Below are 27,344 nucleotides of genomic sequence, written 5' to 3'. Positions count from 1 at the left end.
TCGATGATGGGCTTTTGGAAATAGCAATGGTGTTTGGCAGGTTGTAAGCACCAGGTAAAAGTGTGTGATTGAGATCAAGATGAGTAACTGTGGCTTTGTTACTTGAGGCAGCTTAGTGCTGCCTTTTTTTGTAATTTTTTTGGAAATAGCAATGGTGTTTGGCAGGTTGTAAGCACCAGGTAAAAGTGTGTGATTGAGATCAAGAGGAGTAACTGTGGCTTTGTTACTAAGGCAGCTTAGTGCTGCCTTTTTTTGTAATTTTTTTGTTTTGAAAAACTCAAACCTGCAGCAGAGTTGAATCATGTAATGCACATCTGTACGCTCTTCACCTAGAGCCCCAAATTATTAGCATTTTCCCACATGTGTCATATTGCTTTCCAGAAACAGTCCCCTGTTAGGATTTTTAAAGACTCATTAGAGAGTCTTTTGCAGGCATCATGACCCTTGGCCCTTAAGTATTTCAGCATGAATCTCTCAAGAACAGGGGTGTCCTCTCTTAGATAAGAGTTTTCTTTGAATGTCAAGAAGAAACCTGGATATTATTCTCATTCATCCTCAATTTCCTGACCCACCAGAGGAAGCTACAGTAGATGGTTACTTTGTTATGAAACTGAGCAGCTCCACTTCCTTACTGCTAAATCCTGAACACACATCATTCATGCAGGATACTTATTAAATGCCTACTATGTGTCAGGAAGTGTTTTAAGTGCTGGGAATATAACAGAACAAAACAGACAAAAGTGCCTGGCCTGAGTACATCCAGTCAGAGGAAGGGAGGGGCTGGCTCTGATGTTAGCAGTCTTGGCGTCCTCTGCGTTGGCTGCTCGGAGTGCTGCTTCAGTTCTCCTTGCCTGGTTTGCAAGAGGGACGTTGACAATTAAAATCCATCTAGAGGAAGGAGACTGGGTGCCGAGGGGTTGCAGTTCATATTCTGTGAGAAATGGTTGCAGGAATCAGGTGTGACAATCCTAAGGACCATGCTGCGTTTACCTTAAAATATTGGAAGGGTTTTATGTGGGAGATGACTAAGCTTGTTCCTTACTGCTGAGGACAGTAATACAATTGCAGAATGGAGACAAATAATGAACAAAGGGACTTTCTAATAACTGGGGGAGAGGGCTACCCAGAGCCTCTTGAGCCTTCCATCACCAGAGCTAATCAAGAGACACCAGTGACCACCGTCAGGCTGGGTTCCTACATGGGTAGTGCATTAGATCAGGGTCACTTCCAACTTTACGTTCAATTATTATGCTAAGTTATATTTTATAAGTATTTTCTTTACTTCATTTCTGGAAAAAAATGAGCAAAAACCCTTGACATTGTGAAGATCATCAAATATAAACCTTAAAATGCTGGTGTGCAAAGTTGTGTAATTACAAGGTAAAGCTAAATTGTAGGCACCAAGGTCATGGCATGAGAATAGGGGTCTGGGAGCAGAGTGCTCCGCTTTCCATGGCAGCACTGCCTTAACTTGCTCACAGGCTAGGGCCCAGCATTTGTTATTCACCATGAAATTTACCTGAAAGGCTGGATAAAGATGCAGATTCTCTGGCCCGACCCTCTGGAGAGTCTGATGATTTAGATCAAGAGTGGGGCCCAGAATCTGTGTCTTTTAAAAACCAATATCTCTTAGAAATTCCTCTAAACATCCTCTTCTCCTTCCTCTTCATATGGTCCTTGGCAAGGCCCACTGCAAGGTGTGGCTGGCAGTGTCGTCCTGGTGCTCGCATGGTGGGGGCTTCTTCAGGGGTCTGTGAGCACAGGATGGGAGACTTACTCAGAGCCAACTGAGCATTTGCTCTCCCCCTTCACTGACAGGTGCTTGGATTCTCACTGGAGGCACCCATTATGGCCTGATGAAGTACATCGGGGAGGTGGTGAGAGACAACACCATCAGCAGGAATTCAGAGGAGAACATTGTGGCCATTGGCATAGCGGCTTGGGGCATGGTCTCCAACAGGGACACTCTCCTCAGGAATTGCGATGCTGAGGTATGGGACAAAAGGAGGGATGGGATAGGAGGAGAGATGGGACAGGAGGAGGTCTGTGAGGTCACGTGGGAGGAAGACCATGGCTTGGGGCTCTGGCCTGAACATTGTGGCTCTATGATAGAGCTAGCTCATGGGGAAGTCGGCCTTATAAGGAGTGCCTTTGGGACCAACAATTAAAACAAGAATGACATGAGTGCTTTGGTGGCTCAGTCTGTTAAGTGTCCGACTCTTGATTTCAGCTCAGGTCATGATCTTATGGTCATGAGATGGAGCCCTGTGTCCAGCTCTGCGCTGGGCATGGAGCCTGCTCAGGATTCTCTCTCTCTCCCATGCCTTTGTCTCTTGGCGTCCTGTGCGTTGGACGCAGAAAATAAACAAACACACAAAAACAACAAAAAATTTAGGACAAACAAACAAGGATGACACAATCAAAACAGTCCTGAGAAGGAGTTACCAAAGGATATGTTTTGTTTTTTAAACTTTCTTCCTGGTAATATCGTGTTAAAGTCAGGTTCTTTGTTCTTTATAACCATGACCCAAATCTGTCCCAGAAGGGCTCAAGCCCTGACCACACTCACAGGAATTGCTGTGAACCCTGGTTAATTTGGTATTAAGAAAGTTATGAACAGCTCTCCCCTTAAAGTTTCCTGCGAGCATATTTAGAGAGTAATCAACACAAATTTCATGTTCTATGTGCAAGGTAGATGTATGAGATTTTGTACCAAGTGTGGAATTTTGGAAACAACATTTCTAGTGAGTTGAAAACCCCCTTAAACGATAGGTGATGTCTACCTAGAAGCTTTAGACCAGATGTTCAGAAAACTCAATTTAGTCTATGCCTTCTTCTACCTGGGACTTCTTGGAAGTTTAGGTGGTAAATGTTCAAGATGTTTAGAATTACTCTGGTTTTTTATATTTTAATTTGAAAAGATTTTATTTATTTATAGAAAGTGAGCATGCGTGAGCGGGGCAATGGGGGGGCGGTGGCAACAGAGGGAGAGAGAGAGAATCTCAGGCAGACTCCACCCTGAGCATGAAGGGATTGATCTCATGACCCTGAGGTCGTAACCTGAGCTGAAATCAAGAATCAGATGTTTAACTTGACTGAACCACACAGGTGCCCCTGATTCTTTTTGCTTTTAAAAATGATATTTTTTTATCAACATTTTTCAGGTGTATAAGGGACAGAGAAGAGTGGGGAGCCATTTCTGAGCATCTCTCAGGAGTGGTGGAGTGGGAGGAGAAGGGCTTTGCAGACAGAGTAACTAGGGGTGAGGAACTTTTTCTAGCTACATGGTCTTGAGTGAGTTCTCGTCTCTGAGTTTTTATGATAATAACCTGTATTATCATGGGATGGATTAACTGTATAGAGTGAATGGTAGCTTTTATTGTTATTTCTAGATGTTCAGCCAGGAATGCTAAAATCATTTTACATCAAATGCCAACTTCAGGGGGGAGAGTGGCCTGGGGTAGGATTCTGAGGACAGTGACAGGCTGAGTGGGAAAGAACTCAGTCTTTGTCTTTAGCCATGTTTGTCTGGGGTATTGGCTAATCATCATTGCTGTCTGGTGGATACATTCCATAGATGAATTCATAAAATCACAAGAACAACCCTGTAAGGTGGGTATGTTTCCCCCCTGGATTGGAACAGCAACTTAGTATTTCCCTGGTGGCATCCTCTATCAACAAGTAAAACATGAAATGAATATGTAAGGGTTAAATAGTTCCAATCACTTGGAAGTTAAGAAAGAAACAAACGAATGACACCTGCTAAATAACTCAAGTTCAAAAATGAACTTTCAAAATTTAATTGCAGATCACTTAGAAAGCAGTGGAAATGAAAGTATTATATGTTAGGACTGACAATATATGTCCAAAGCTGCACTCATAGTGAAATGCATAGCCCTATACCTTTATTAGCAAAAATCAAGAAAATAATTCAATAATAATATCTAACACTCTTTAATATCCACAACAATAAGGTTAACAATGAATTAAGTGCTACTATTACCTTTCTCATTACAGATGAGAAAGTAAGAAGCTTTCTTTAGTCACATGGCTAGTAAGTAGTAGAGCTATGGTTCATGGTCTTTTAGCCACCACAGTTTCAAATTAATAGGTTTGAAAAATAACATCACAATAACACTTAAGAAGAGGAGAAAAAATAATATTCTATCAGAAATAAATTAATTAGAAAAGAAAAAAAAAGAGGAAGAGTAGAAATATTCTTTATTCTCTGAAACCATTTTGACAATTTAATTAAAGAATAAATAGAACTGAGAAACCCACTATAGTAACAAATATTGAGAAAAATTGTACAGATGTGACATGCAATTGTATGTCAATACATTTGAAAATCTCAGGAAATTTATGTTTTTTATATTTTATATTTTTTCATAAAACAATAATTTCCAAAAGCTGATTCAACAAGAAGAGCTAGAAAATATGACTGCATGAATTATCAGTGAATGAGCTTAAAGGGAAATAAAAATCTTCAAAATTGCTCTGGGCTTTGGTGATTTCACTCAGAAAATTTTTAAAAAGTCTATTAAGAGTTAATTTAAAAAAATGTTTGTAGTCTCCAACACATAGAGAACCATGAGATCCTTATAAATTGCTGCAGAAAGAACAAATCTATGCCCTTTCTGGAAAACCATTTCAGAATTTGTTCCAAGTGCATGAAGACTGTTCATACCATACTTATATCACTCGAGAATTTAATATTTAGACAAACATTATTAAAATATTTCTGATAATATCAAGAATTGACAGAAGCCTAAATATCTAGTAATATCAATAGTAGGAGGATCTTCGGCTAGATTACTATATAAACATTAAGAAAATTGTGCAAAATAATATTTCCAAAGATTTTCTGATAATATGGGAAATATTTGAAGTTTTAAATAGAAAATTATGAAAACTACATAAATTAATCTATATGCCTAGGAAAGATATAAGTACACTAAAATCTTGATGACTTCCACTGAGTTGTGGAATTAAGCATGATTTTAATTTTTCTTGTACTCTTCTGCATTTTCCATGTTTGCTTCAATGAGTATGTATTATTTTTAGATATTCAAATCATAGCACTGGTTTTCATTCCTTTTATGTGTCTGTTAATGAACATCTCTAGTGACTTCGAGTAGTTTCATAGCAAACCCATATGATCTTGTGGTCAACCTCTGTTTCTTTTCGGTCTTCCCTGAAAAATAGTGCTTGGTCTTTGCATAAGCTGAACCCAGTAATTGTTCATAATAACTTTGTCAACCATATCTTCCCATGTGGTTTCTATTCATGGCTTCATTACAAACCCCACTACTAGTAGATGGGCTCTACAAGGACCCAGGTTTAGCTGGCCTGAAACAATACCAGGTTTCACAAACACTGAGATTTTATTCATCTGGATCAAGGCTACACTGTCAAAAGTGTTGTTGCATTACATATGCACACAAAAAAAGAGCTCATACATCTCCTTATTGGTTATTTCAGTGTTAAAATCCCCTTGTCAAAGTACAACTACAAAGACAAAACCACAAGGCAAAACAACATAATAAAATTTCACACACACTGAGTGGGATCATGTTAAAATCTATAAATTGATGCAGGAAAATTGAAATTGTTGCATTATCAAGTCTTCTTCCAATGATAGGATATGGAATTTACTCAAGTCTTTGTCTTTGAGGAAAATTTTACAGTTTTCCTCATTAGGACCTACATATTTCTTCTGAGTGTTATTTCTAGAGATGATGTATTTTTGTTATTATTGCATATAGGGTCTTTATTCAATGTAATTTTGGAAGTGATTTTTATGGAAAAGGATTTATTTGTTGTTTTGAAATGTTTGAATCAAACATTTTATGAATTCTCTTTCTGTTTTAACAGTTTTTCAGTTATTCTATGTTTGCAACCATATCTCTGATAAATAGTGTTGTTTTTAAACATAACTCTTCCATTTAATTATACTTTGAATTTTTTGCTTATCTTGATGTCTGGGCTAAAATGTCCAGAGTAATGTTAAATAATAGTGATGATAACAGGTATCCCAACCAGGCATTCCAAATACTTGGTGTCATCGTGGTGGGAATGAGACTATTATTTTCACCAGTAAATAGGATTTGGCAAAAGCTTCAAAAAATGTATATTTTAAGAAAGTACCATAAGGCATCATCCTTTTATTTTTAGTTTATAATTTTTAAAATTAAGAATGAATATTGAGCACAAAAATGTCTGTTGGGTTGCTATTTTTTCCCTTTAAAGTATAATCTAATGAACAGAGTTCTGGAAACAATCCTAATTATCCTTTAATAATCCTACTGAGTTTAATTAGTCAATGATTTAGATCCGCATTCATTAGAGACTATGGTCTTTGGCTTTTCCTTTTCTGATTCTTTCCTTGTAAGTTTTTGGAACTAGTGTTGTGTTACGTAAGGGTGTGAATGGAATAGGAATGATTTCTTCCAGGAAAGTTTGGAGGTCTCCTGCATCAATTGCCTGAATGCCTGTCTTGCTAATATTATTCCATTTGGCATTTCCAGGACTTTTCTGATTGGCGCTCCTGGCTGGGCAAGGAGCACTTTGAGGAGAGAACTGTAACATTTGAAATTTTGTTTTCATTCATCCTTTGTTCTGATTGAATATATATGCCATCAATAGAGTCAGGAACCTTCCTCTCCTCATTAAAATTTCAACTTCGCTTGTTTTCTTGGAGTTCAGATTGAACATCTTTTAATGTGACCCTTTTAATGTGACCCATCTTTTAATGAGATTTAAGAACTAAACACTTTTGAATGGGATGGAGGGGTCAGGAACTCCTTTCTTCATGCTCCTCCAGCTGTTGTTTATTATATGGTATTAAGTATTAGGAAAAAGTATCTGTTTAATTGCTTCTTTTTGTGGTCCTATAACTATGGGCTTCTAAAGAGTAAAGACCCCATCTTGTTCATTTTTAATTCATATTATAGATCCTGGCAAGGTCTTGGCATATGATAGATTCCAGGTACATATATATATGTATCTTTATCAATGTATCCAGACACACACACGCATAAATATAAGTGTATGTGTGTGTGTGTGTATGTGTACATAACTACGTGCACACTCACGTATCTCTGTGTGTGTCTGGATACACACATACACACATAAACACCCACACTTCCTTGAGTGCTATCAATCTCAATAAATTGATATAAACGAGCACAGGACAATGAAACAAGAACTGGACTGGGTGGGAATCTGATCCTTATCCTGTCACCGGCCATTTATGTGACAATGGGGAAGTCACCTAACCATTTTGAAGCCTCATTTCTTCATATTTAAAATGAAGTCCTGTGCTGTAAGATCTCAAAGATCCTTCTGAACTTAGGACCCTGGGAGGATGTATCAATATAGGTGAGCCTGAATAATTAGCCTTAATATTAACATATAAAAATGTTATCATGTGTCTTGACCAACAAATAGATCTCAAAGACAAGATTCTCTGTACTTTTCAGGGATATTTTTCAGCTCAGTACATAATGGATGACTTCAAGAGAGACCCTCTGTATATCTTGGACAACAACCACACCCATCTGCTGCTTGTAGACAACGGCTGCCACGGACATCCTACAGTTGAAGCAAAACTCCGGAATCAGCTGGAGAAGTACATCTCTGAGCGCACTATTCAAGGTCAGGGTTTAGGAAATGGGCCTTAGACATAGTATCAAGAGCAGTAGCAAAAAAAAAAAAAAAAAAAAAAGAGCAGTAGCTGCAGCACCAACAGTACCCGCCAATCATTGAGTGAAGCATGGTGAACCCACCCAATTAGATGTCCTATTGCCAAAGAGGAGCTGTTATTTCTCTTCTTTCTTTGACATCCTAGAAGTGTTTCTGCCAAGGTTTCTGTGCATGTACCTTCCACGTGCTGGAGCATAAATGTTGCCTTATCACACTCTGTCACACTACTGATAGCAGTATAGAAAACCTGCTATCTCTTCTGCTAGACAACATTTAAGAGCAAATAAAATCCATCTTAGTAAGTCTGAGATTATGAAGCAATGTAGTTAGCTAGGGTAAAAACCATAAAAATCAACCTGTTAGCTTAACAGTTGGATGCGTTACTGGTTTGGATCTTGGCTATTTTTATACAATAGAACCACTTAAAATTGTTCTTCAAGGGAAGAATGCAGCAGTTGAGTGAAAGCCTTTATTTGCCACGGGAAGTGACAAATTCTCTCTCTCTCACCGCTACTGAGATATTGGTGCTGAGATGTGTCCTGTTATGGAACTAGAGTACCTCATGATGTAGTGACAGACTCCATAACAGGGACATATTGGAGATGTTCTCAACCTTTTTCCCTTTTCACTGGGACATACATAAAGGAAGACACTTATATATGTAATACTCTTTCTTTAGAGAACACATGGTTATGGGATTTTTTCACCCACTCAGGAAAACATAGGATTATGCAAATTAGTGAGGGTGTAATTATTATAAGGATAAACTGGAACCTGGCCTAATATACATTAGCAAAAGTAAATCATTCACAGCCTTTAGTGTTTTAAATATCACTAACAGGGCAGCCCAGGTGGCTCAGAGGTTTAGTGCCGCCTTCAGCCCAGGGCGTGATCCTGGATACCCTGGATTGAGTCCCACGTCGGGCTCCCTGCATGGAACCTACTTCTCCCTCTGCCTGTGTCTCTGCCTCTCCATCTCTATGTCTCTCATGAATAAATAAATAAAATCTTTAAGATAAATAAATAAATATCACTAACAAATTGCAACATGACCCGTGTCATACTATTACTGGTTTGGGGGTACAGAGAAACATCTGCCACGATCAATGGGGAGATAGTCAAGTCTGAGATCTGCAGTCATCACCCCACACCCTGGGCTCATGGAGCAGAAGCTCCTGGTCTGCCTTTTCTTGACATAGGTGAGTATTTCTAATGAGCCCAGTATAAGTTTTACATTTTATGCCTTACAGATTCCAACTATGGTGGCAAGATCCCCATTGTGTGTTTTGCCCAAGGAGGTGGCAGAGAAACTTTGAAAGTGAGTCTTGGTTTGGTTTTCTAGAAAACTGATCAACAAGCTAACTCAGCAAATTTGTGTTTTCAGGGCTTTGGAGCTAGTGTAATCTAACCTGACTAATTTATTTTACTACAACAAGTAGGCAGTATTTTCTTCACCATATAATGTTCCCTAACAGTCCAGAGGAGATTTTGGGAGAACATGAGTGGCTTGTATACCTAATGTTGGCTTTGGCCATCAGCCCCACCAAGGAGTGAGTCTTAACTCATAAGACTTAAAGATCATAATTAGCATATATATTGGAAAACCATGGCCACCCCATCTGCATGGAGATAAGCTGTGAACATACACAAACAGGCTAGTGGGGTTCCTAAACCACCGAAGGCCCATCCACATGCTTCCTGGGGCTGCAAGGGCTCTACCTATAAGAAGGAACCCTGAGCCCAAAGTGATTCCAGGGTCACAGAAAGTTTCCTGGATGATTCTATATCTGCAGCATTGAACAGTGGAGCAAGAATTCTGCTTCTCACCCCATCCGTGTTACTCTGATGTTTCTGAATTCCTCTTAACCTGCAGCCAGGCTTCTGCCTGGCTTTTTTAGAAAGTATCAGTGTAATTGCATTTTTGTCGCTATTTGAAGGCATATGCATCGCGTTGAAGATCTCACTGTTTTAGCAATAGGACTTCACAAGAAAGTGATTTTTAAGTCCTCTTTTTAATTAATTTCCATGTTGGTTTGCCTACCTCCTTGTGTCCTCTATCCTGTGTAGATACCATGGTTCTTGATCCTCTCCTCTTCTTCTCAGATTCTCCTCCTGGAATTACAAGTAATTCCTGGTGAAGTTATTTGGAATCATGATCTAGCACTTTGTTTATTCTTTTATATTACAAAGGCCTTTTCATTCATTCATTCATTCATTCATTCATTCATTCATTCACACCTGCTGTGAGATCTGCTGAGACCATGGTTAAATGAAAGTTTTTCAGGGAAAGAATTTTCAGGAAAAAAATTAAAGAATTTTTTGGAAATTGTCAGTATGTGTAATGGTTGAAGAACAGGAGAGAAGAGAGAAAGAGAGATGGGGAGAAAGGAATTGAAAGATGGTTATGTTTACAAACTCTCTCTCAAATTTTAGATTTGGAATTCTGATTTCCAGAGAACACTGTGGGCCCAGGCACTGTAGTTCTATGGCATTTTCCCCAAATGCCTGTGCAGCTGGTAACTATGCCCAGGACAGGGGACAGGACAGAGGAGGGAAGCTCCCTGTCTGATCACCCCACTTTGGCCCCAGCATGTGGACATTTGTCCGTAGGGCAGGCAGTGGGGTGCAGAGCTGGAAACGCCCCTCTGTCTGCCCGGATGAGGCACTACACACTTATGGACAGTGTATTCTCCAGAAAGGCATTCAGTCTCTGCTAAAGGCAGTTTCTTCTGTGCCTATAGATCACTTTGTCTTGCTGTCAAGTGATTTAAAATTCTTAAGACCTATTATAGCCTCTGTGGTTTTTATAAAGCAAATAATAAAAGCGTGTTGCATATTTATCTGGGAAACAAATCTAATTTTATTCTCTTTTCATAAAAGGGGGCAAGGAAAATTATTTGGGAATTATAAGGGAAATATGTGTTCATATAATACAAAACACATGGCTGCTGCTTTGAAGGTATTTTCATACCTTACAAGTATGAATATTGTTAACCTCTGTCAGATAAGCTATCACCGATAATATTGAATACTGTCTTGGGAGTTGTCATGCATATCTATGATGTCAGTATTTGAAATGATCAATTTTGTATATAGAGATATTTTAGGCACTTATTTATGGAGAACTTAAGCCCATCACACAGGTCCTTTTTATGGGAATTGGTATTAGCACAGTATATAATACAGGTGGCTTACGTTGCTCACTCATAAGTGGTTGCAGACATTTGGTTTGCTTCTGACTGAAACAAAACCCCAAAGGAAAATGTGCAGAGGTGCGTCAAGGTGTCTGGTTGACAAGCTCGGTCCTGAGCACGTTCTGTTGGTCATCAGTGTGTCTTCCATCTAGCTGACTCTGTCTCCCCTCTCCCAGGCCATCAACACCTCCATCAAAAGCAAAATCCCCTGTGTGGTGGTGGAAGGCTCAGGGCAGATTGCAGACGTGATCGCGAGCCTGGTGGAGGTGGAGGACGTCCTGACGTCATCTGTGGTCAAGGAGAAGTTGGTGCGCTTCTTACCCCGCACGGTGTCCCGGCTGCCTGAGGAGGAGACCGAGAGTTGGATCAAATGGGTAAGCTGTAGGGGGGCTTCTGGGAGCTGAGAAGAAGGCAGCCAAGTTCATGGGGAGGGAGGAAGCCTGAAGTGTCCAAGTCCACTAGAGCTGGCTGTTTTATCCATTCTCGGTGGCACTGAAGCGATACTCTGGCCCAAACTAGGTTTCTTGCTGGTCATTGAAGCTCACATAAGTTAAATAACTCATCAAGTCTCCAGACCTGGGGGATAGCATTCAGGGTTCAGACTCAAGTCTGCTTGCAAAGCTGGTAATCCTTTGACACCATGACTTCAACAAATGTTTAACTTCCCAGTTCTGTGTGTATCAGTGGAGCAGAGGAAAGAAATCTCTGGTAATGATGTTTTAGAACTCCAGATTCTAAACAGAGTCTACACCCATTGGAGAAGTTGTTGTAACAGAATAATCGCCTTTCTAAATTAACTGGCCTGTGACACAATTCAGAATCTCTCACCTTTCTTATCAGATCATGGAAGAAACATGTACTTATCAGAATATCTATTACATGTCTTATGGCTTAGCCTATGGAAGTATTTCAGCATAGTGCCATGCCATTCTGTTTTATGATTGCTGTTGACTTGAACCAACTTCCATTTCCTTGACTGCTCAGTTCTTAGAAATCCCATGTTAATATCAGTGGGTACATTCAAGTCAGCTCATTCCAGAATAGACTTTGATGCTTGGATATTTTTTGGAATATATGCTGCCACTTGGGAATCATAAAGGAAATAACAGGCTATAGACAATGAGGGAGTTATTTTTTTAAAGATTTTATTTATCCATGAGAGACACGCAGAGAGAGACAGAGACATAGGCAGAGGGATAAGCAGGTTCCATATGGGGAGCCCCATGCGGGACTCGATCCCGGAACTCTGGAATCATGCCCTTAGCCAGAAGCAGATGTTCAACCACTGAACCACCAAGGCGTCCTGAGAGTTATTTTTAATCATAGAACCCATTTTGTCATAAGAGTTCAAGGTTGAATTTAGTATAAGAAATATTATTTAACTAGACTGGCATTTTAACACTATTTAGTTGTGAAAGCATTTCAAAATATCCAATGCAGCAAACTGAAACCCTGGTATCATGAAGATAGTCTTGTTCATGGGTAGTCTCTGCCATTGTTTAAGGCAAGTCTGAATAAACCAAATCCTTGTTAATCATGAGAAAAATGAACTCAGCCTTCTAGGCTGCTGGGTTCTCTGGTAAATTAACACACAGTGGGACCCTACTGGTCTTATTTAATTTCAGATGCATGGATGATTAGCTGGTAATCCTGGTGAGATGCGATGGCTGAAGTGGTCAAGAAGCAAGTCCTTTCTGGATAACTAACTCTTATTACCTAAAATTTAGAATTTAAAAACGCAGATGTATCTTCTTCCAGGGTCAGTGTTGGTGCTGAATGATGTCCTGCCCCACGTATGCTTATATGATATTCCTACTTGAATTATAGCATTTTTTCAGGTTTTACTAAAAATATAAAGCTTATATAAAAGCTCATGCTGGGATTTCCTTGTATCTTGGCCAACTCCTGTTGAGAGACAGACACAAGGTGAACAGAGATCAAATTTTATCAGCTTCATTGATGATGAAGGCAAAATTGGCAGAGGTGGCTTAGGGGTGCAGTTGTAATGGGCTTCCTTGTGCTGAGCCCCAGAATGAGACAGATGAGCCCATCTAGACGGAGGCAGCCATGGATAGCAGCTGCCTCCCCACCCCAGCCAAGTGTGTTGCCCATGGCAGAGCAGAACACTGGCACTCTGCAAGGAGTAGATCTAGAGAAGCAGGAAAGGGCTGGCTGGGCAGAGTGAGAGTCATCAACCAGACATGTCACTCCCTGACCCTGAATGGGAGTAAGTGAAGGGGTGGAGAATGTCAAGGGGCTTGATTTGGATGGAGCTCACTTTGCATGGAAATACGTGGGTGAGGAAAAGGAGTCCTCCCTTCCCAAAGTGGTTATACACTTTTCATTCTCCACATATGGAGACCTAAATGGTCTGAGTCAATTCCAAACACAGCAACAGAGCAATCCCAGAGACATTGACTGTTGAGCACTAAACTCAAGGTGCTTTCTTGGGTGCATGGAAGAAATTCAGTGGTTGGTTCAAGGATACCCACAGAGGAAGGAATAGGCAGCTCTTAGCTTACCCACCAAAGATGGCCCTGGATCCCCGTCAGTGGCTTTCCCTTTACTCCTCATGCAAGTTGGCTTGAAGAGTCTGAGCCAGGTCATGCCCAAAGAACGGAGGCCGTCCATTGAGTCCTCCACCCTCAGTGAAGGAATTTGATTTCTGCTTTCAGAAAACTGTTACAGGAAATCTGAAACAGGCTAAAAATCAGACACATCTCACTTATCCTTCCTGGGATTCATACCTCATTCATATTCATATCTAATATGCTAATGATCCTTCATAATTATAATCAGGTCAGAAGACATCCATCAATAATAAAAATTGGTCTGGCATTTTAATTATGCACTTATATGAAGTTTTGCAATCAGTACAGATTTCCCAAAAGACCAAGCTCAAGAGTGGAATTGTTAATTAATGAATGTATACATCCAGTCAGATATTAATTGAACAACCCTCCAGGCTAATTAGAGGTGACCTCACTGATCTTGTGGATGACCAACCCCCAAATCTGAACTCATGGTTTCCTGACCTTTCCAGGGAACCCAATATATCTCCACTGGGATCATGCTTTCTTTTTCTACCAGTTCAACCAGAATTGTTCTCCTCTGCCTGCTCCTCACCTTCTGGAGAACTTAACCCTTCATAGTATCCCAATCCATCAGTCCGCCTAGATACCATTCATTTATTTCAAACTCTTTCATTTACTCATTTATTCAGTTGATATTTATTGAGCATATACCATATGTCAGGTTCTGGAATAGGCATTTCAGAAAGAGCAGTGTACACAATGGGAAGAGTCCTTGTCCCCATAGAGAAAACAGAAATTGGAATAAAGTTTGTGTTGAGTGATTATTATATAGCGTTGTATAATTTCAAACTGAAATGAGTGTGCTAAAGAAAGGTAACATGGATTTGGAAGGGTATGAGCCAAGGGAGCCTGGCCTGGTAAGAAAGGTCTCTCAGGAGACTTCTCAGAGGAGGTGAGAGCTGTGATCTGAAGGGCGGGTAGTCATTGGGGGTGAAGACTGGGATTGTAATGATGAGAATAGCATGTGCAAATGTCCTGAGGCGCAAAGCAAGCATGGCCTACCTGAGGACCTGGAATATGGCAGTGAGGGTCGGAGTTCCCAGGGGAAGCTGGAGAGCTTATGAAGGGCCAGGCCAGGCAGCTTCTCGATCACTGTTTTGAGGTCTGGATCATGTTCAAGTGGAAGAGGAAGTCACTGCAAGGTTGAATCAGGGTGAGCATGTGGTGAGTTGTGTTCAGGGAAGCTCACACTGGCTGCAGTGGGAGGGGGCAGGGCTAGAGGAGGCAAGAAGGAGGTGTCGAGGAGGGAGACCATGTAGGATTCCCCAAAGGTGTCCCTGGGTCCCATCAGTGTGCTCTGTACCCATATTCGCCTTCTCCTTTATGCTTTTTGTTTGGAAGGGAAAGATGTCTCAGCCCCTCAGTGCTACCCCCACTACGTGTGCCTGGAATCTTGGGACCTGGACCCCTTCCCCCTGTCATTTCTAGTTGCACTCCCTTCCTCTTGCCTGGGCTAGGACTGCCCACTTGGAGACAGGACCCCATCCTTCACGCTCACCCTCCCACTGCCTACAGTGTGTGTGTCCCTGTGGTTTTCCTATATTTCCTGGTCACCCCCAATCACTGCATGCTCTGAACTAAGGCCTCCAGTACTGCCTTCCCAGGAGACTGCAGCCCAAACCGTCACTCCTAACGTCCAAATCCAAGGCCAGGCGAGACTCTGCAGGTCCAGATCCTCGTTTCCAAATGTTGCTGGGCCCCTGTGTCCAACCTGGAGCCCAGTAAACCAAAACCAGGCTGGCTTCCTCTTCTACAGGCGCTCTAGCTTGTTGAGCTCTGGCCAAGCTCAATGACCCTGGAAGCCTTGGGATTGGGTTTTATTCATTTATTTATTTTTGAAAAATTTTATTTAGTTATTTGAGATAGAGAGAGAGAGAGAGAGAGCAAGCACGAGTGTGGGGGAGGGGCAGCAGGAAAGGGAAAAAGCAGACTCCTTGCTGAGTAGGGAGCCCAATGTGTGGCTTGATCCCAGGACTCCGAGATCACAATCTGAGCTGAAGGCAGTCACTTAACTGACTGAGCCACCCAGGTGCCTTGAGATCGGGTTTTAAAATTAAGTATTACAGAAAAATCATGAAGGAAATAGCAAATTCCTTTTCTCTTTATCCAATCAAGTCCTCTTGGCTGTTGTTCATATTGTACTTTTCCTTCCCACAGGTTAAGCCCTGATGACCACACTGGGTGGTTTCTATGACTTTCTCTTCCTCTTTTCACGTTTGTTCGCTCATTCAACAATTGCCTACCATGTGCCAAGCTTGATGACATGGGTGCATGCACATGCTCACTCACACAGTCATGCACATGCATACTCACACCTGCACACACTCACATACCCATGCACACTCACACACACCCACACAGCCCACTCACACACTCACATACATATACACACACTCACAATGCTCACTCACACCTGCACACACTCACTCACACATGTCCACACTCATATATGCCCACACACTCATAAACACCCATGCACACACTCACGCATGCTCACTCACACACACATGCACACACACACTCGCATTCACCCCCAGTCCCTGAGTCTCAGCTCTTCAATAGGAACTTTTTCACATGTGTCGCCCTCGTACAACCAGTACTTTGTTCTCATTGTGGCTAAGGACTCATTATTTCAACTCAGAGGTCAGGTGCTAAGGGGACAGGTGCCGTAGGTGAGGGAAGGGGCTCTGGAACACCCTGTAGAGGTCTTCAAGAAAGAATGGAATAAAAGATTCTTTACCAAAAGACAGACGTTTATGCTCCTTATGACTGAAATCAGTTGCCTGACAACTGTGCTCTTTAAATCTTGCCAGCTCAAAGAAATTCTCGAAAGTTCTCACCTATTAACAGTTATTAAAATGGAAGAAGCTGGAGATGAAATTGTGAGCAATGCTATTTCTTATGCTTTGTACAAAGGTGAGTAAAAATAGCTCCTCTAGAAGTTTGGGCTTTGTGTTGCTTTCTGTGGCTTCTAATGGCCTGCATGTTTTTCTTAAAACAGCTTTATGGAAATATAATCTTGTACTTAATTTTGGCTATCATAGATTGGAAGCTAGAATAACTACTATTGACCTGCTGAGTTAAATCTTCTTGGTTGGATGTATTTAATAGAATAAGAATTTTTATGTCATTAAGGTACTGACCAAATACGATCCCAGCACTCTCCAAAGAGCTGTCTGTAACAATCGTTTAAATTTTTCAGCTGAGTCTCAGGAGGCGGTGAAAGCTTTGGGCTCTGTCCTAGGGTTCTGCGTATATATGTACACACATGCACATGTACTTTGTACATGTAAATAATTTTGCATTCAGTTTCAGGAATCTACAAATCTCCTGAAGCTTATGAATGAACCTGTTTTAAAATTCTCACCTGTGATCTTTGCTGTCTTAGAATTCCATCAAGGTGGATGTTACCTGGAGTAAATCGATCCTTGGCAAAGACCATGTAGAGTTGAGCCACCTGATTAATATATGTAAGGTATGCAGAGAGAGTAGGGTGAGGTACCTAGGAAGGGTGATTTAAGCATTAACTATTTATTAGAATTATTCGTATTATGTTTGCCAGAAATTTGGTTGTAAGTGTATTTATTAAAATGGGATTATATTTGTAGAGATTTGTGAATGCAGAATATATTAGCTCTGGAAAAGACATTAGACATTGTTATAATATGGCTCATTATTTTGTAGATTTAGATATATAGTGTAAGTCAGATATGTTCCTTGAAATATAATATTCATGGAATCTGAACCTATAGAAAATATCAATATAGCATAATTATCTGTTAGGATATGAAATGGAAAGATATTATTATGGTTTGAATTGATCCTCATTATATACTTCTAGGACATACAGAATATGGACAAGAGTGACTAAAATGAAGATGCATAAGAACAGGCGAAATGACTTCTCTGAGTGTCAGATTCTAAGAGAACGTGCTTAGAATCTACTTTATAAAAGGCTCTGATAATTGGCTGTGGAATGGTTCTGACTCTCTTTTTTCTAGTGAGTTGATTTTTCCACCTCCGTCCTCCTACAGCCTTTAGCACCAATGAACAAGATAAGGATAACTGGAATGGGCAGCTGAAGCTTCTGCTGGAATGGAACCAGCTGGACCTAGCCAATGAGGAGATATTCACCAACGACCGCCGATGGGAGGTAAAAAGAAGCTCTCCTGGGCTAGTCCAGTGTCAGGTCTGGTCCACTTATTGCGAGATCTTCAATATCGGATCTTGTAGAGGACTGTCCCCTCTGGCGTCAGCTGTCACTTTCCTTATCCATAGTGTAGGACGCTCACATGGACTTAGTAGGTTTGTTGTTAAGAGATAATAAAAACAAAAACACTCATGCAAGAACGTATCAATCCACTAATGCCAGCCAAAGTTTCCAGCCTGCAGTCACAACCTGAGAGGTGCTTCTCCATCTGGGTGCAGAGGTACTGCTCCTGGGAGCAGATGGGGCGATGTATGGAGATAATCTGTGCAAGATGGCTGAAAGGGGTTTATCAGAAGTAGCTTGACTAAAAATCAAGACAGCACTGCTCATTTTTTGCACCCTGCCCCCTCTGCCCAGCTAAGGTCTGATAAGAGGGTTGTCAGCCGTGAGATGCATAAGGGAAAAATAGAACAACTTGATTGAAGACACACAATGAATGTCTTAGAGTTAGATAGAGACTCTGGATTCTTGGCCAAACAAACATCTTGAATACGGAAGTTGTATGTCCGATAAAAACCGTAATTTTTTTCCAGTAGGCTGATTCTTCTCAGAAGAGCTGTAGGACTGCCTACTTTAGCAGTGTCCTCTTGTGTACAGCTCATGTTAAATAGTTCTAGGAGCTTTGTTCAGAGGAACAATTATAGCCCATCATTCTTGGATCTGCGAGGCTGTGTGCTGCTTTGTTTTCTGCTCTTTTGGATCAATCTAAGTCATAAGTGGGCAGTGAGAATCTATTTAGTTTTATGAGAGTTCGTGTAGATCAGAAGGCTCCTGTATCTCATGACATTCATCCTGTGTTGTCAGGTTCAGAAAACACTTCTAGGCTCATTGTTGTAAAATCAGATGAAGACTTGATTTATATTAATACATTATCAATTTTAATAATGTAATGCAAATAAAGTAACGGCTTATGGGTTTTTAAATTATTTATTCCCTTAGCAAACATTATCTTGTGTTTGGTCTTTGCAGTAGGGTGAACCCTATTGCACGCTGTAAGGCTTTAGGAAGTTGAAAGTAGGTAGAATTATAAGGAGATCTAGTTAATTGATTCATAAATTAATCCCTGTGTGTGAAATGTTCTATTTAAGTAAGGTCAGAAGGTGGAAATAAACACAAACTTAAGCATATATTGAATGGTACATTTAATTTTATTAACTCTGCTAAAGATAGTTCAGGGTGAAAGGCATAACGGTTAAGAGAATGGACCCTAGAGCCAGCCCATCTGCATGACTTAGCCTCCACGAGTCACTTAACCGCTCTGTGCCTCAGTTTCTCCATAGGTGGTGTGTTGGAGTCAGCTCATGCTGGCTTGCAAGGGTTAATTGCTAAGATTTCAGAGATTCTGCGAGTGTGAGTCTGTCGTTAACACAGTCGTTATTAGGAATTAAATTATGTACCTTCAGAATTAAATTTTTAAAAATATTTTATTTATTTATTCATGAGAGAGAGAGAGAGAGAGAGAGAATGGCAGAGACAGAAGTAGGCTCCATGCAGGGAGCCTGATGTGGGACTCGATCGCCAGACTCAGGATCACACCCTAGGCCAAAGGCAGGCACTAAACCACTGAGCCACCCAGGGATCCCCCAGAATTAAATTTTTTATTAAAAATAAAGGCAATAAATAATCAAAACTCATCACTTTCTAATTATTTTACCACATTTGCTACTATCGGTGCTCTGGAAGTTGTTTTGGCCTGTTGCATCTTCATGCTGGAAATACTAGGCAGTGGGAGTGCTTCTCCACGTCTGCTCCCAATTCAGCATTCAGTGAGGTCACACTGGTGGCTGAAAATTGGGCACAGTGGGAGCCTTTGCACCACAGGCACTGGCAAGTACCACGAATCAGAGCTTATTATTTTCTTTCAGAGATGTGGTTGTTAAACATTTACCTGCACACCAGGCTCACCTGACAATGGAGGTGATGATCATAGAATCAGAGCGGTACCTACCTCATTGGATTGTGATGATGGTTAAATCAGATGGTGCTTCTGAAGCACTTAGAACATTGGCACGTATCGAACCCTGTATAAGTGTGCATTTCAAAATAAGTAAAAGCTTTTGGAATGATGACAATATCTGTGTCACCTTTTATACTGCACAAAGCAGTTCCACGGTGTTAGTTTATTTGTCATCCACACCAACCCACAGCAGGGATGGTCTGGTTTTTCCAGTTAATAATCCAGGGTTCCAAGGTACCACAGGATTGGGAGTTACTGATACTGTTTTGAGGGCCTGCTCTGACCTCAAATCTCTGAAAAGAACTTGGTCTGTGTTAGCTCATTGCACCCGGCAAGCACCTATTTTACAGAAGAGCAAACTGAGGCTGGGAGACACAGCCTTGTTCTGGGTCACACATGTAGGTAATGGTAGAACGGGGATTTGGAAACAAAGATGTGTCGGACTGCAAAGTTTTCTCTTTCTCTGTATGCCAGCGGTTCTCAAACTGTGGTCCTCCGACCGGTGGCAGCATGGGCGTAACCTGGGAGCTTGTTAGCAGCACAAATTGTCAGACCTTACCTCAACCTGCTAAAGCAGAAATTCTAAGACGGCCTCTGGCAACCTGTGTTTTAATAAGCCCTCCTGATGACCCTGATTGAAGTGTGGGGGCCATCGCCCTATCAAGTGTGTGAACGAGGAAAGGCAGATGATTTAGGAGGGTAGAGCCACAGCTTGGAGACCTACGGGACACTTGCCAGGTCCCTCTCTAGGCAATGTGTGATGCCCAAGAGTCCAGCATGAGGCAGAAGCAGAAACAGTTAATGCTGCCCTTGGCAGAGGATATTCACCGGAAGCGGGGGTCAGGCACACATTGTGAGTGAAGTGGGCCGTGTGGACAGAATGAGGAGTTGGGGCAGGGCGGGGGCTTTGGGGACTAGAGATTCCCGGTCCCTTGACTCCGGCTGGTGATTCTCTGTGTTGTCAGTTTCTGGTTTCCCCTTCTAAATCTGGATTTTAATGCTGGAAATGTGTAGATGTTTATGAACCCTCTAAGTGGTAATGTTGGCAACTGAACGGAACTGTGAACAATGTTCTGGAGGACAAGCGGAACACAGCTGAAAGCTGATGTGGCCTGATGCCCACTGGTCTGTGTCTGAGGTAAACATTAATCATCTTTAATAAGATTCTCAGTAAGCGCCTATGGGACAGGTTTACCAGGAAGCCCAGAAAGTGGAGGTAAAGATAAATAAGACCCGGGTGTCATTGTCAAGTGTCCCAGTGACTTCCTGCGATGTAACACGACCGGCCCTTTGCCTGGTGGTGTGTGGCTCGAAGGGCAACTCCCAGGGTGTGGAGTGAAGACAGGCCGGTGGTCGGTTCACAGCGTCTACTGTAGACTTCAGAGAGATGGTGCAAGCCACACTGCCCCTGGGTGCTTCTGGCATGCTGGGCACCGGGATAAATTCCTGACCGATGTTCTCCCCATGTAATTATCTCTCTTCTGTGATAGCAAGAGGCCAGGTCACCTCCAAGCCCACACCTGGCCTACTTCAAAGTTTCCACCTTGCCACCTCCCTGTCTGTTTGAACTATGATCTAAAGTGGCATTAGAGCTGAAAAGACTAAATTTATTCCCAAAACAGGATTAAAAGAGATGTTGAGGTCACTCTTACTTTGTGGCTGGGAATATGACGTAAAGGAGAAAGAGAACATGTTGTGTTTCTTTTGTTGGCTATGGGGTCTGAGTCCCCTCTCTGCTTTCTCCATAGTCTGCTGACCTGCAGGAGGTCATGTTTACAGCTCTCATAAAGGACAGACCCAAGTTTGTCCGCCTCTTCCTGGAGAATGGGTTGAACCTGCGCAAGTTTCTCACCAATGACGTCCTCACTGAACTCTTCTCCAACCACTTCAGCACCCTTGTCTACCGGAACCTGCAGATTGCCAAGAATTCCTATAACGATGCCCTCCTCACATTCGTCTGGAAACTGGTGGCCAACTTCCGGAGAGGCTTCCGAAAGGAAGACAGAAATAGCAGGGATGACATAGATGTAGAACTTCACGTATGTACCGGGGCGGTGGTCTGCTTTTGAGTCTTCCTGCAAAAAGAATATCTTGACTTCCATCGTTCCCACTTCTTCTCTAAATGCGATAAAGTAGCTAGCATGTTGGCATCGTTCACTTTTGCTACTGCCTTTACTGTAGCGTAATGAGATACAGTAAGATAATGAGTCTGCTGGGTGAGTTGTCTGACATCTTGCTCTAAGCTCCGTGCTATACTTCAAATTGTTGTCACAATTTTTCTTAATTGCAAAGCTCCGTGGGGGCACACACAAACTTTCTGAAGGCATCTAACAAGGAAGAGGGACAAATGAATGGCTCCCTGTTCGTGTCTCAGCCTTTCAGGTGTGATCAATTGCTCGGGTAAAGGACTGCCAAGTTTCCCTTTGTAGATAAAAGGGGCAGTGAGTATTTCCAAACGGATAATCCAGGTTCCCATGTGGGAGGCTGCTGTAGAGGTACCACCTGAATTCTCTCAGGCCTTCGTGTTTCAACCACACGCAGGCCCAGTTTGCGAGCTCACACCTGCAGCTCTTTGCTGAAGGTTTGCTCTGGTTACAGCCCTGTGACTAACAGCAGTTGGTGTATAAATACCCCAGCTCCCTCCCCACTTGGAGGAGCTAATGCTGAGGCATATATTCTACACTGGTCTCCAGAATTCCCTAGTGGTAGTTAATCTCCAGTTACCTACAGCGACAACTTGTTAATAACACACCATTTTCATTGGTTCTTTCTTTTCCGATCTTATTTCCTCACTCTCCCTGTGGGTTTCACTGGGGTCACCCCTCAAATTGACTATTTGTCTCAAATTCTTGGTTGCTCCTGTGAAAACTCAAACGAGGTCATTATCTCCTGTAATTCTAGGATTTTAATAGGCGTATGTGTGTGCATTGCAAAAAATCTAAAGGTGTATGGGTGTGCATTGCAAAAATCTAAATGAGCTAGGTATTTGAAGGAATTGGAAGTGTTTAACGAGCTTCTATTTGACGCTATTTATGTTAAAGCTCTTTGCAGTATCCATAATTCTGCCCGAAGCATTTTGGATCCTGGTAAAACCCATATGGAAGTTTAAAACGAATAGAGGTGTTTCGTTGTTTTCTATCTGAAAAACTTCCATTGGAAGACAGGGAATTCTGAATAGGAGTTGGCAAGTGAATTAGGAATTGAAAGTTTGAATAATGGTCTCCAAGAAAGAAGCAAGGTTTCAGGTTGTAGTAATTGAACTTAAACCATAGGAAAGTTAGAATTGAGTTTGAGTGACTTTTCTAGAAGAGAAACAGATATATGTGATGAGAGGAATTCTTTAACCTGCTAGAAATTGTTTAGTTCTTTTTTTTTTTAATTTTTTTTTTTATTTATGATAGTCACACAGAGAGAGAGAGAGAGAGAGAGAGAGGCAGAGACACAGGCAGAGGGAGAAGCAGGCCCATGCACCGGGAGCCCCACGTGGGATTCGATCCTGGGTCCCCAGGATCGCGCCCTGGGCCAAAGGCAGGCGCCAAACCACTGCGCCACCCAGGGATCCCAATTGTTTAGTTCTTAAACTGCTGTTGGCACATGTTGCTATCCTTTGCTCCTTCCTATCTAGTCATATATCATCTTTTATGACAGGTGAGTGATTTTGTGTCAAATAATCCTACCTGGTGAGTTGCAGTGATGAAAATCACATCACTGTGCTGTTGGAATGGATTCATATACTAACAGAGGTACTAACAGAGGTTTTGGAAAAGAAGGAACCAATGAAAATGGTGTGTTATCAGCAAGTTGTTGCTGTAGGTAACAGAGCCCTCTACACATGGGATGCTCCCCTGGGGCATCCTGATACCATTTTACTCTTATGCCAGTGCATCTACTAAAGGAATGTTCCATTCACATGCTGACCACACGCTCTAACTCCTCCCAGGATGTGTCTCCTATCACTCGGCACCCGCTGCAAGCACTCTTCATCTGGGCCATTCTTCAGAACAAGAAGGAACTCTCCAAGGTCATTTGGGAGCAGGTCAGTGTCCAGGCCTGTGCCAGATTTACCCCAAATACATGCTTTCTTATGTTTTTTTTTGTGACCTCAAAACTCACATGCCTGATCTAAGACATCATCAATGAAATGGAATGTCTCATGTCAGGTGAATATGGTTGTGCCTCTGTTTCCATGTCAGCAGAGGTGTGATTGGGAGGGGAGGCCCCTAGAAGGCCCCTAGAAGCTACCTAGAAGGTAGCTGAACTTGGTGGGCAACCCAGAAGGCACTTGCTTCTCAGGTGTGTGTAGGTGTGGGATTGTTTTCCGAGTGGATGAAGTTTTTAAGTTTAATTAAAAAAATTAATGTCTAGCTTTATTGCATTAAAGGTAGGAAGCAGGATTTATATATAAATTCTGCTTTGGGGAACTTAGTGAGATTTTTCCTTGTGATTTAGCACGTAACAGTTTATGTTCAGTTGTGGAGAAGCTACCTTCTCCATTTTTAGAACGTAAAGTTGGATATTGAGTATAGAGTTCATACGCACAGTCTTATTGCCTACATTTTCAGCTCTCCCGTGTCCTATCCACGCTTCTCCTCTTTGAGCTGCTGCAGTGTGGTGCTGGGCAGTCAGGCCTCACGCAGTCAGTTTCTTGTGGCATTTGTCTTGATATTTTCTTTTTATATGCTAATTTCACATTAAAGACTGTGAGCATCTTCAGGGTTAAGACTGTTCAGTGTACATTGCAAAGTTTCACTCTGTATCGTTATGAACGATTCAGATTTTATCACTTCCTGCTTTTGCCATGAATTTGTCCTTGTCTGACATTAATGTTCACTTGACCACTCCAAGGGATTATGAATTAACGAACATTATCCACCCCTCTAAAAGACCAGGGGCTGCACGTTGGCAGCCCTGGGAGCCAGCAAGCTTCTGAAGACTCTGGCTAAGGTGAAGAATGACATCAATGCTGCAGGGGAGTCCGAGGAGCTGGCAAATGAGTATGAGACCCGTGCAGTTGGTGAGTCTCCAGGAATGGGACAGCACGGTGGGTGCACACGAGCCTGTGGCAATCACAGGCCAGGTGGCAGAGATCAGTGGCATGTCCAGGCTCTCCTTTCTGGCCTGATCTAAGGGCTGCAGATGTTCAGACGTGTGTATGCTGTAGCAGAAGCCACAGGCCCGTTGGCCCTGGCCCTTACTGATGTTTCCCAGAATGGATGCAGGAAAATGTGGGCTGTCTCATCTTGCAACTGCCAGGGCCATCCCCAGGCTAGTCTAAGAAACTCTGTACCACGGTCTGGGGGCAGGGGAAAAGGGTTTTTGGATGCTATTGAGAAACTGCGACAAATCTGAGATTTTTACCTGACTTGCAAGTTATCAAGTTAGCCTGTCCTTTTCATATACAGAAGGCCCTGAGCCCCTGGGTCAGGGACACGGATGGCTTATTACTGATGACCGAGGCAGCAGCCAGAGCAGCATCTTGGGTTGGTTCCCCATGCCTTCATTCCCTTGGAGTGACATAACTAAGAGTAGCTGTTCCTGCCCCTGCAGCTCCCCCAAAGTTTAGGATATTAGGGGCATCTATAGGGGCTGCAGATGACCTGCCCATGCCCCCTTCGGAGTGCGGTTGCTCGTTACCTGGAATGCAATGGGGGAGAGGCATTGCTAAGCATTACCCTTCTGGAATGTCTGTCTTCTGTTTGCTGTTCAGTCATCCTTGAACAAAGCTTGTCGGTGCTTTTTGCTCAAAAGGTCTGGACCGTGCAGGAGCATGAGAAACCCAGAGCAATTGCCTCCCAACAACAGAGAGTTTGGGCCTGCTCCAGTTTTTCCTTTTTATTTTGCTTGGGAGAGTTTTCGGTTTGCAACGGGGCACGTTGCAAAATGCACGCACGCTGGTCCATCATTGTCTTACGTAATAAAAACAATGCTCATGAGGTTGGCTTCTCTGCATTGGCAAAACGGGCATCCAATGATTTCTTTTACCATATTAAAGTTTCAAAGATATTTTGTTAATTTCTGATTGACTTCAAAAATTGATCCCAGTATTTTGACTTTTAAAAAATTTCCTGTGAGGCTTTATACTCCAATTTCTATCATTAGGTCTCAGGATGTAAGCACATCTTTAATGCCATAGGTCGGTGTCTCTTACACTTTTTTTTTTTTTTTTTGCATGGTGCCTTATTGGCAAAGAGTCCCCCTCCAGGAACACAGAGAATATAAATGAATGGAGGTGGAGCTGCTCTGAGAGAGGAAGCAGAGGGTCTGCATGCCTCCCCAGGGTTGAGCCCCATCAAAGAGGGGGGCTCCCAGGGTCCCATGCAGCTCAATTCAGTGGGCCTTTATGGACACCTGCTACCATCAGGAGCTGTGTTGGGCGTGGTGTGCCTCCAGAGCCTCTTTGTTCAGCGAAGGGTTACAGGGTGCTGGCGGTCTCTAGGCCTCTTAGAAACCAGGCTTTTCCCGAAGTCAGGGCTTGGTTGAGGGGGGCAGGGCAGGCCTGTTTTGTGTATTTGCCCCCCCTGCCTCCCCTGGCTTCCCTCCCTCTGATGATAATGTCACCGCAGAGCTGTTCACGGAGTGCTACAGCAGCGACGAGGACCTGGCCGAGCAGCTGCTGGTGTACTCCTGCGAAGCCTGGGGCGGGAGCAACTGCTTGGAGCTGGCGGTGGAGGCCACGGACCAGCACTTCATCGCCCAGCCCGGGGTCCAGGTGCGCAGCGTGCACTCGCCCAACGTCACGTGCAGAAATGGGCCTTGCCCATCAGATGCTGTTCGCGGCACGGAACGAGAGAGCATTCAAAGCAAGCCTTCTCCTCTGATAGAAAAGCCCTAGCAGGGAAAATTGAGGGACAGTCCAGGAGATGGCAGCACATGGGCGTTGTTAGAGACCCCTGTGTCAAGAGCAGGTGCAGGAGAAAGATTCTTGGAGTTTCCACAAAGCGCCCAGTACTGCACCGTAATTATAGGCTGGGTCTCTGGATCCCAGCTGTGGGTCTCAGTGCACTGTAGCCCTAACTGTGTGTGGTGATGGGCCAAGGCACGCAAGAGAGTCTTAGTTCCCTCGTCTGTAAAGGAGGGGTTCGTGGGATGGCATGTGAGAGACGCCAGCCCTGGACTCCAGAGCGTGTCGTTGTCATTACCGTGGGCACTGACAGCAGTAGAGGAAATGGGTATGAAATGGGTAAAGCCAGCCCAGAGGTTCTCTGCACTGAGTTAAACTAATGGCAGTTTGCATTCGGTGTCTTAGCTTGCAGAGGGGAGATTTTTCTACTCGTAATCCCAGTTGGAGGGGTCTGGGTGCAGAGTTGGGGGGTAGGGAGAGGTTGGGGGACTGACACTTATCTGTCACACCCACGATGTGGGTGATCACGTTTCATCCTCACAGCGCATGTGGAGGAGGAGGTCATCCCGTTTTACTGATAAGGACTTAGCTGCTCAGAGAGGTTCTGGAACAATCTTCAGGTTGCACTGCTAGGAATTGAAAGCCAAGATTTGATTCCATGTCGATTGGCCATCTTGTGAGCTTTCCCTTACACCAGGCAGCCAATATTTTAGCAAAATTAGCAAAGCGTTTGTGGGAAAAAAAATATCTATTTGCTACCACAGCTATGTTAGGCTACACGGCAACAGTCATCAGTGAGAAGGGACACACAAGAAAGAGTCTTGCTTTTGCTGTTTTAGCCTCT

At 42.7% G+C, this 27,344-nt stretch overlaps 1 protein-coding gene across 1 annotated transcript in view; it reads left to right on the top strand.

The window, feature by feature from the left end:
* Positions 1-27,344, top strand: part of TRPM8 (transient receptor potential cation channel subfamily M member 8) — a 77,011-nt gene that overhangs the window by 13,086 nt on the left and 36,581 nt on the right. The window contains exons 5-14 of the mRNA XM_026006160.2: positions 1,819-1,991; positions 7,482-7,656; positions 8,955-9,022; positions 11,075-11,272; positions 16,306-16,408; positions 17,527-17,645; positions 21,408-21,698; positions 23,600-23,695; positions 24,544-24,673; positions 26,223-26,368. Coding sequence (XP_025861945.1) covers positions 1,819-1,991; positions 7,482-7,656; positions 8,955-9,022; positions 11,075-11,272; positions 16,306-16,408; positions 17,527-17,645; positions 21,408-21,698; positions 23,600-23,695; positions 24,544-24,673; positions 26,223-26,368 — 1,499 coding nt within the window. The remainder of the gene's footprint in view (positions 1-1,818; positions 1,992-7,481; positions 7,657-8,954; positions 9,023-11,074; positions 11,273-16,305; positions 16,409-17,526; positions 17,646-21,407; positions 21,699-23,599; positions 23,696-24,543; positions 24,674-26,222; positions 26,369-27,344) is intronic.

Source organism: Vulpes vulpes, chromosome 9 (genome assembly GCF_048418805.1).
Source record: "Vulpes vulpes isolate BD-2025 chromosome 9, VulVul3, whole genome shotgun sequence".
NCBI classification, from domain to species: Eukaryota; Metazoa; Chordata; class Mammalia; order Carnivora; family Canidae; genus Vulpes; species Vulpes vulpes.
This window is presented reverse-complemented; position numbering and strand designations above follow the sequence as displayed.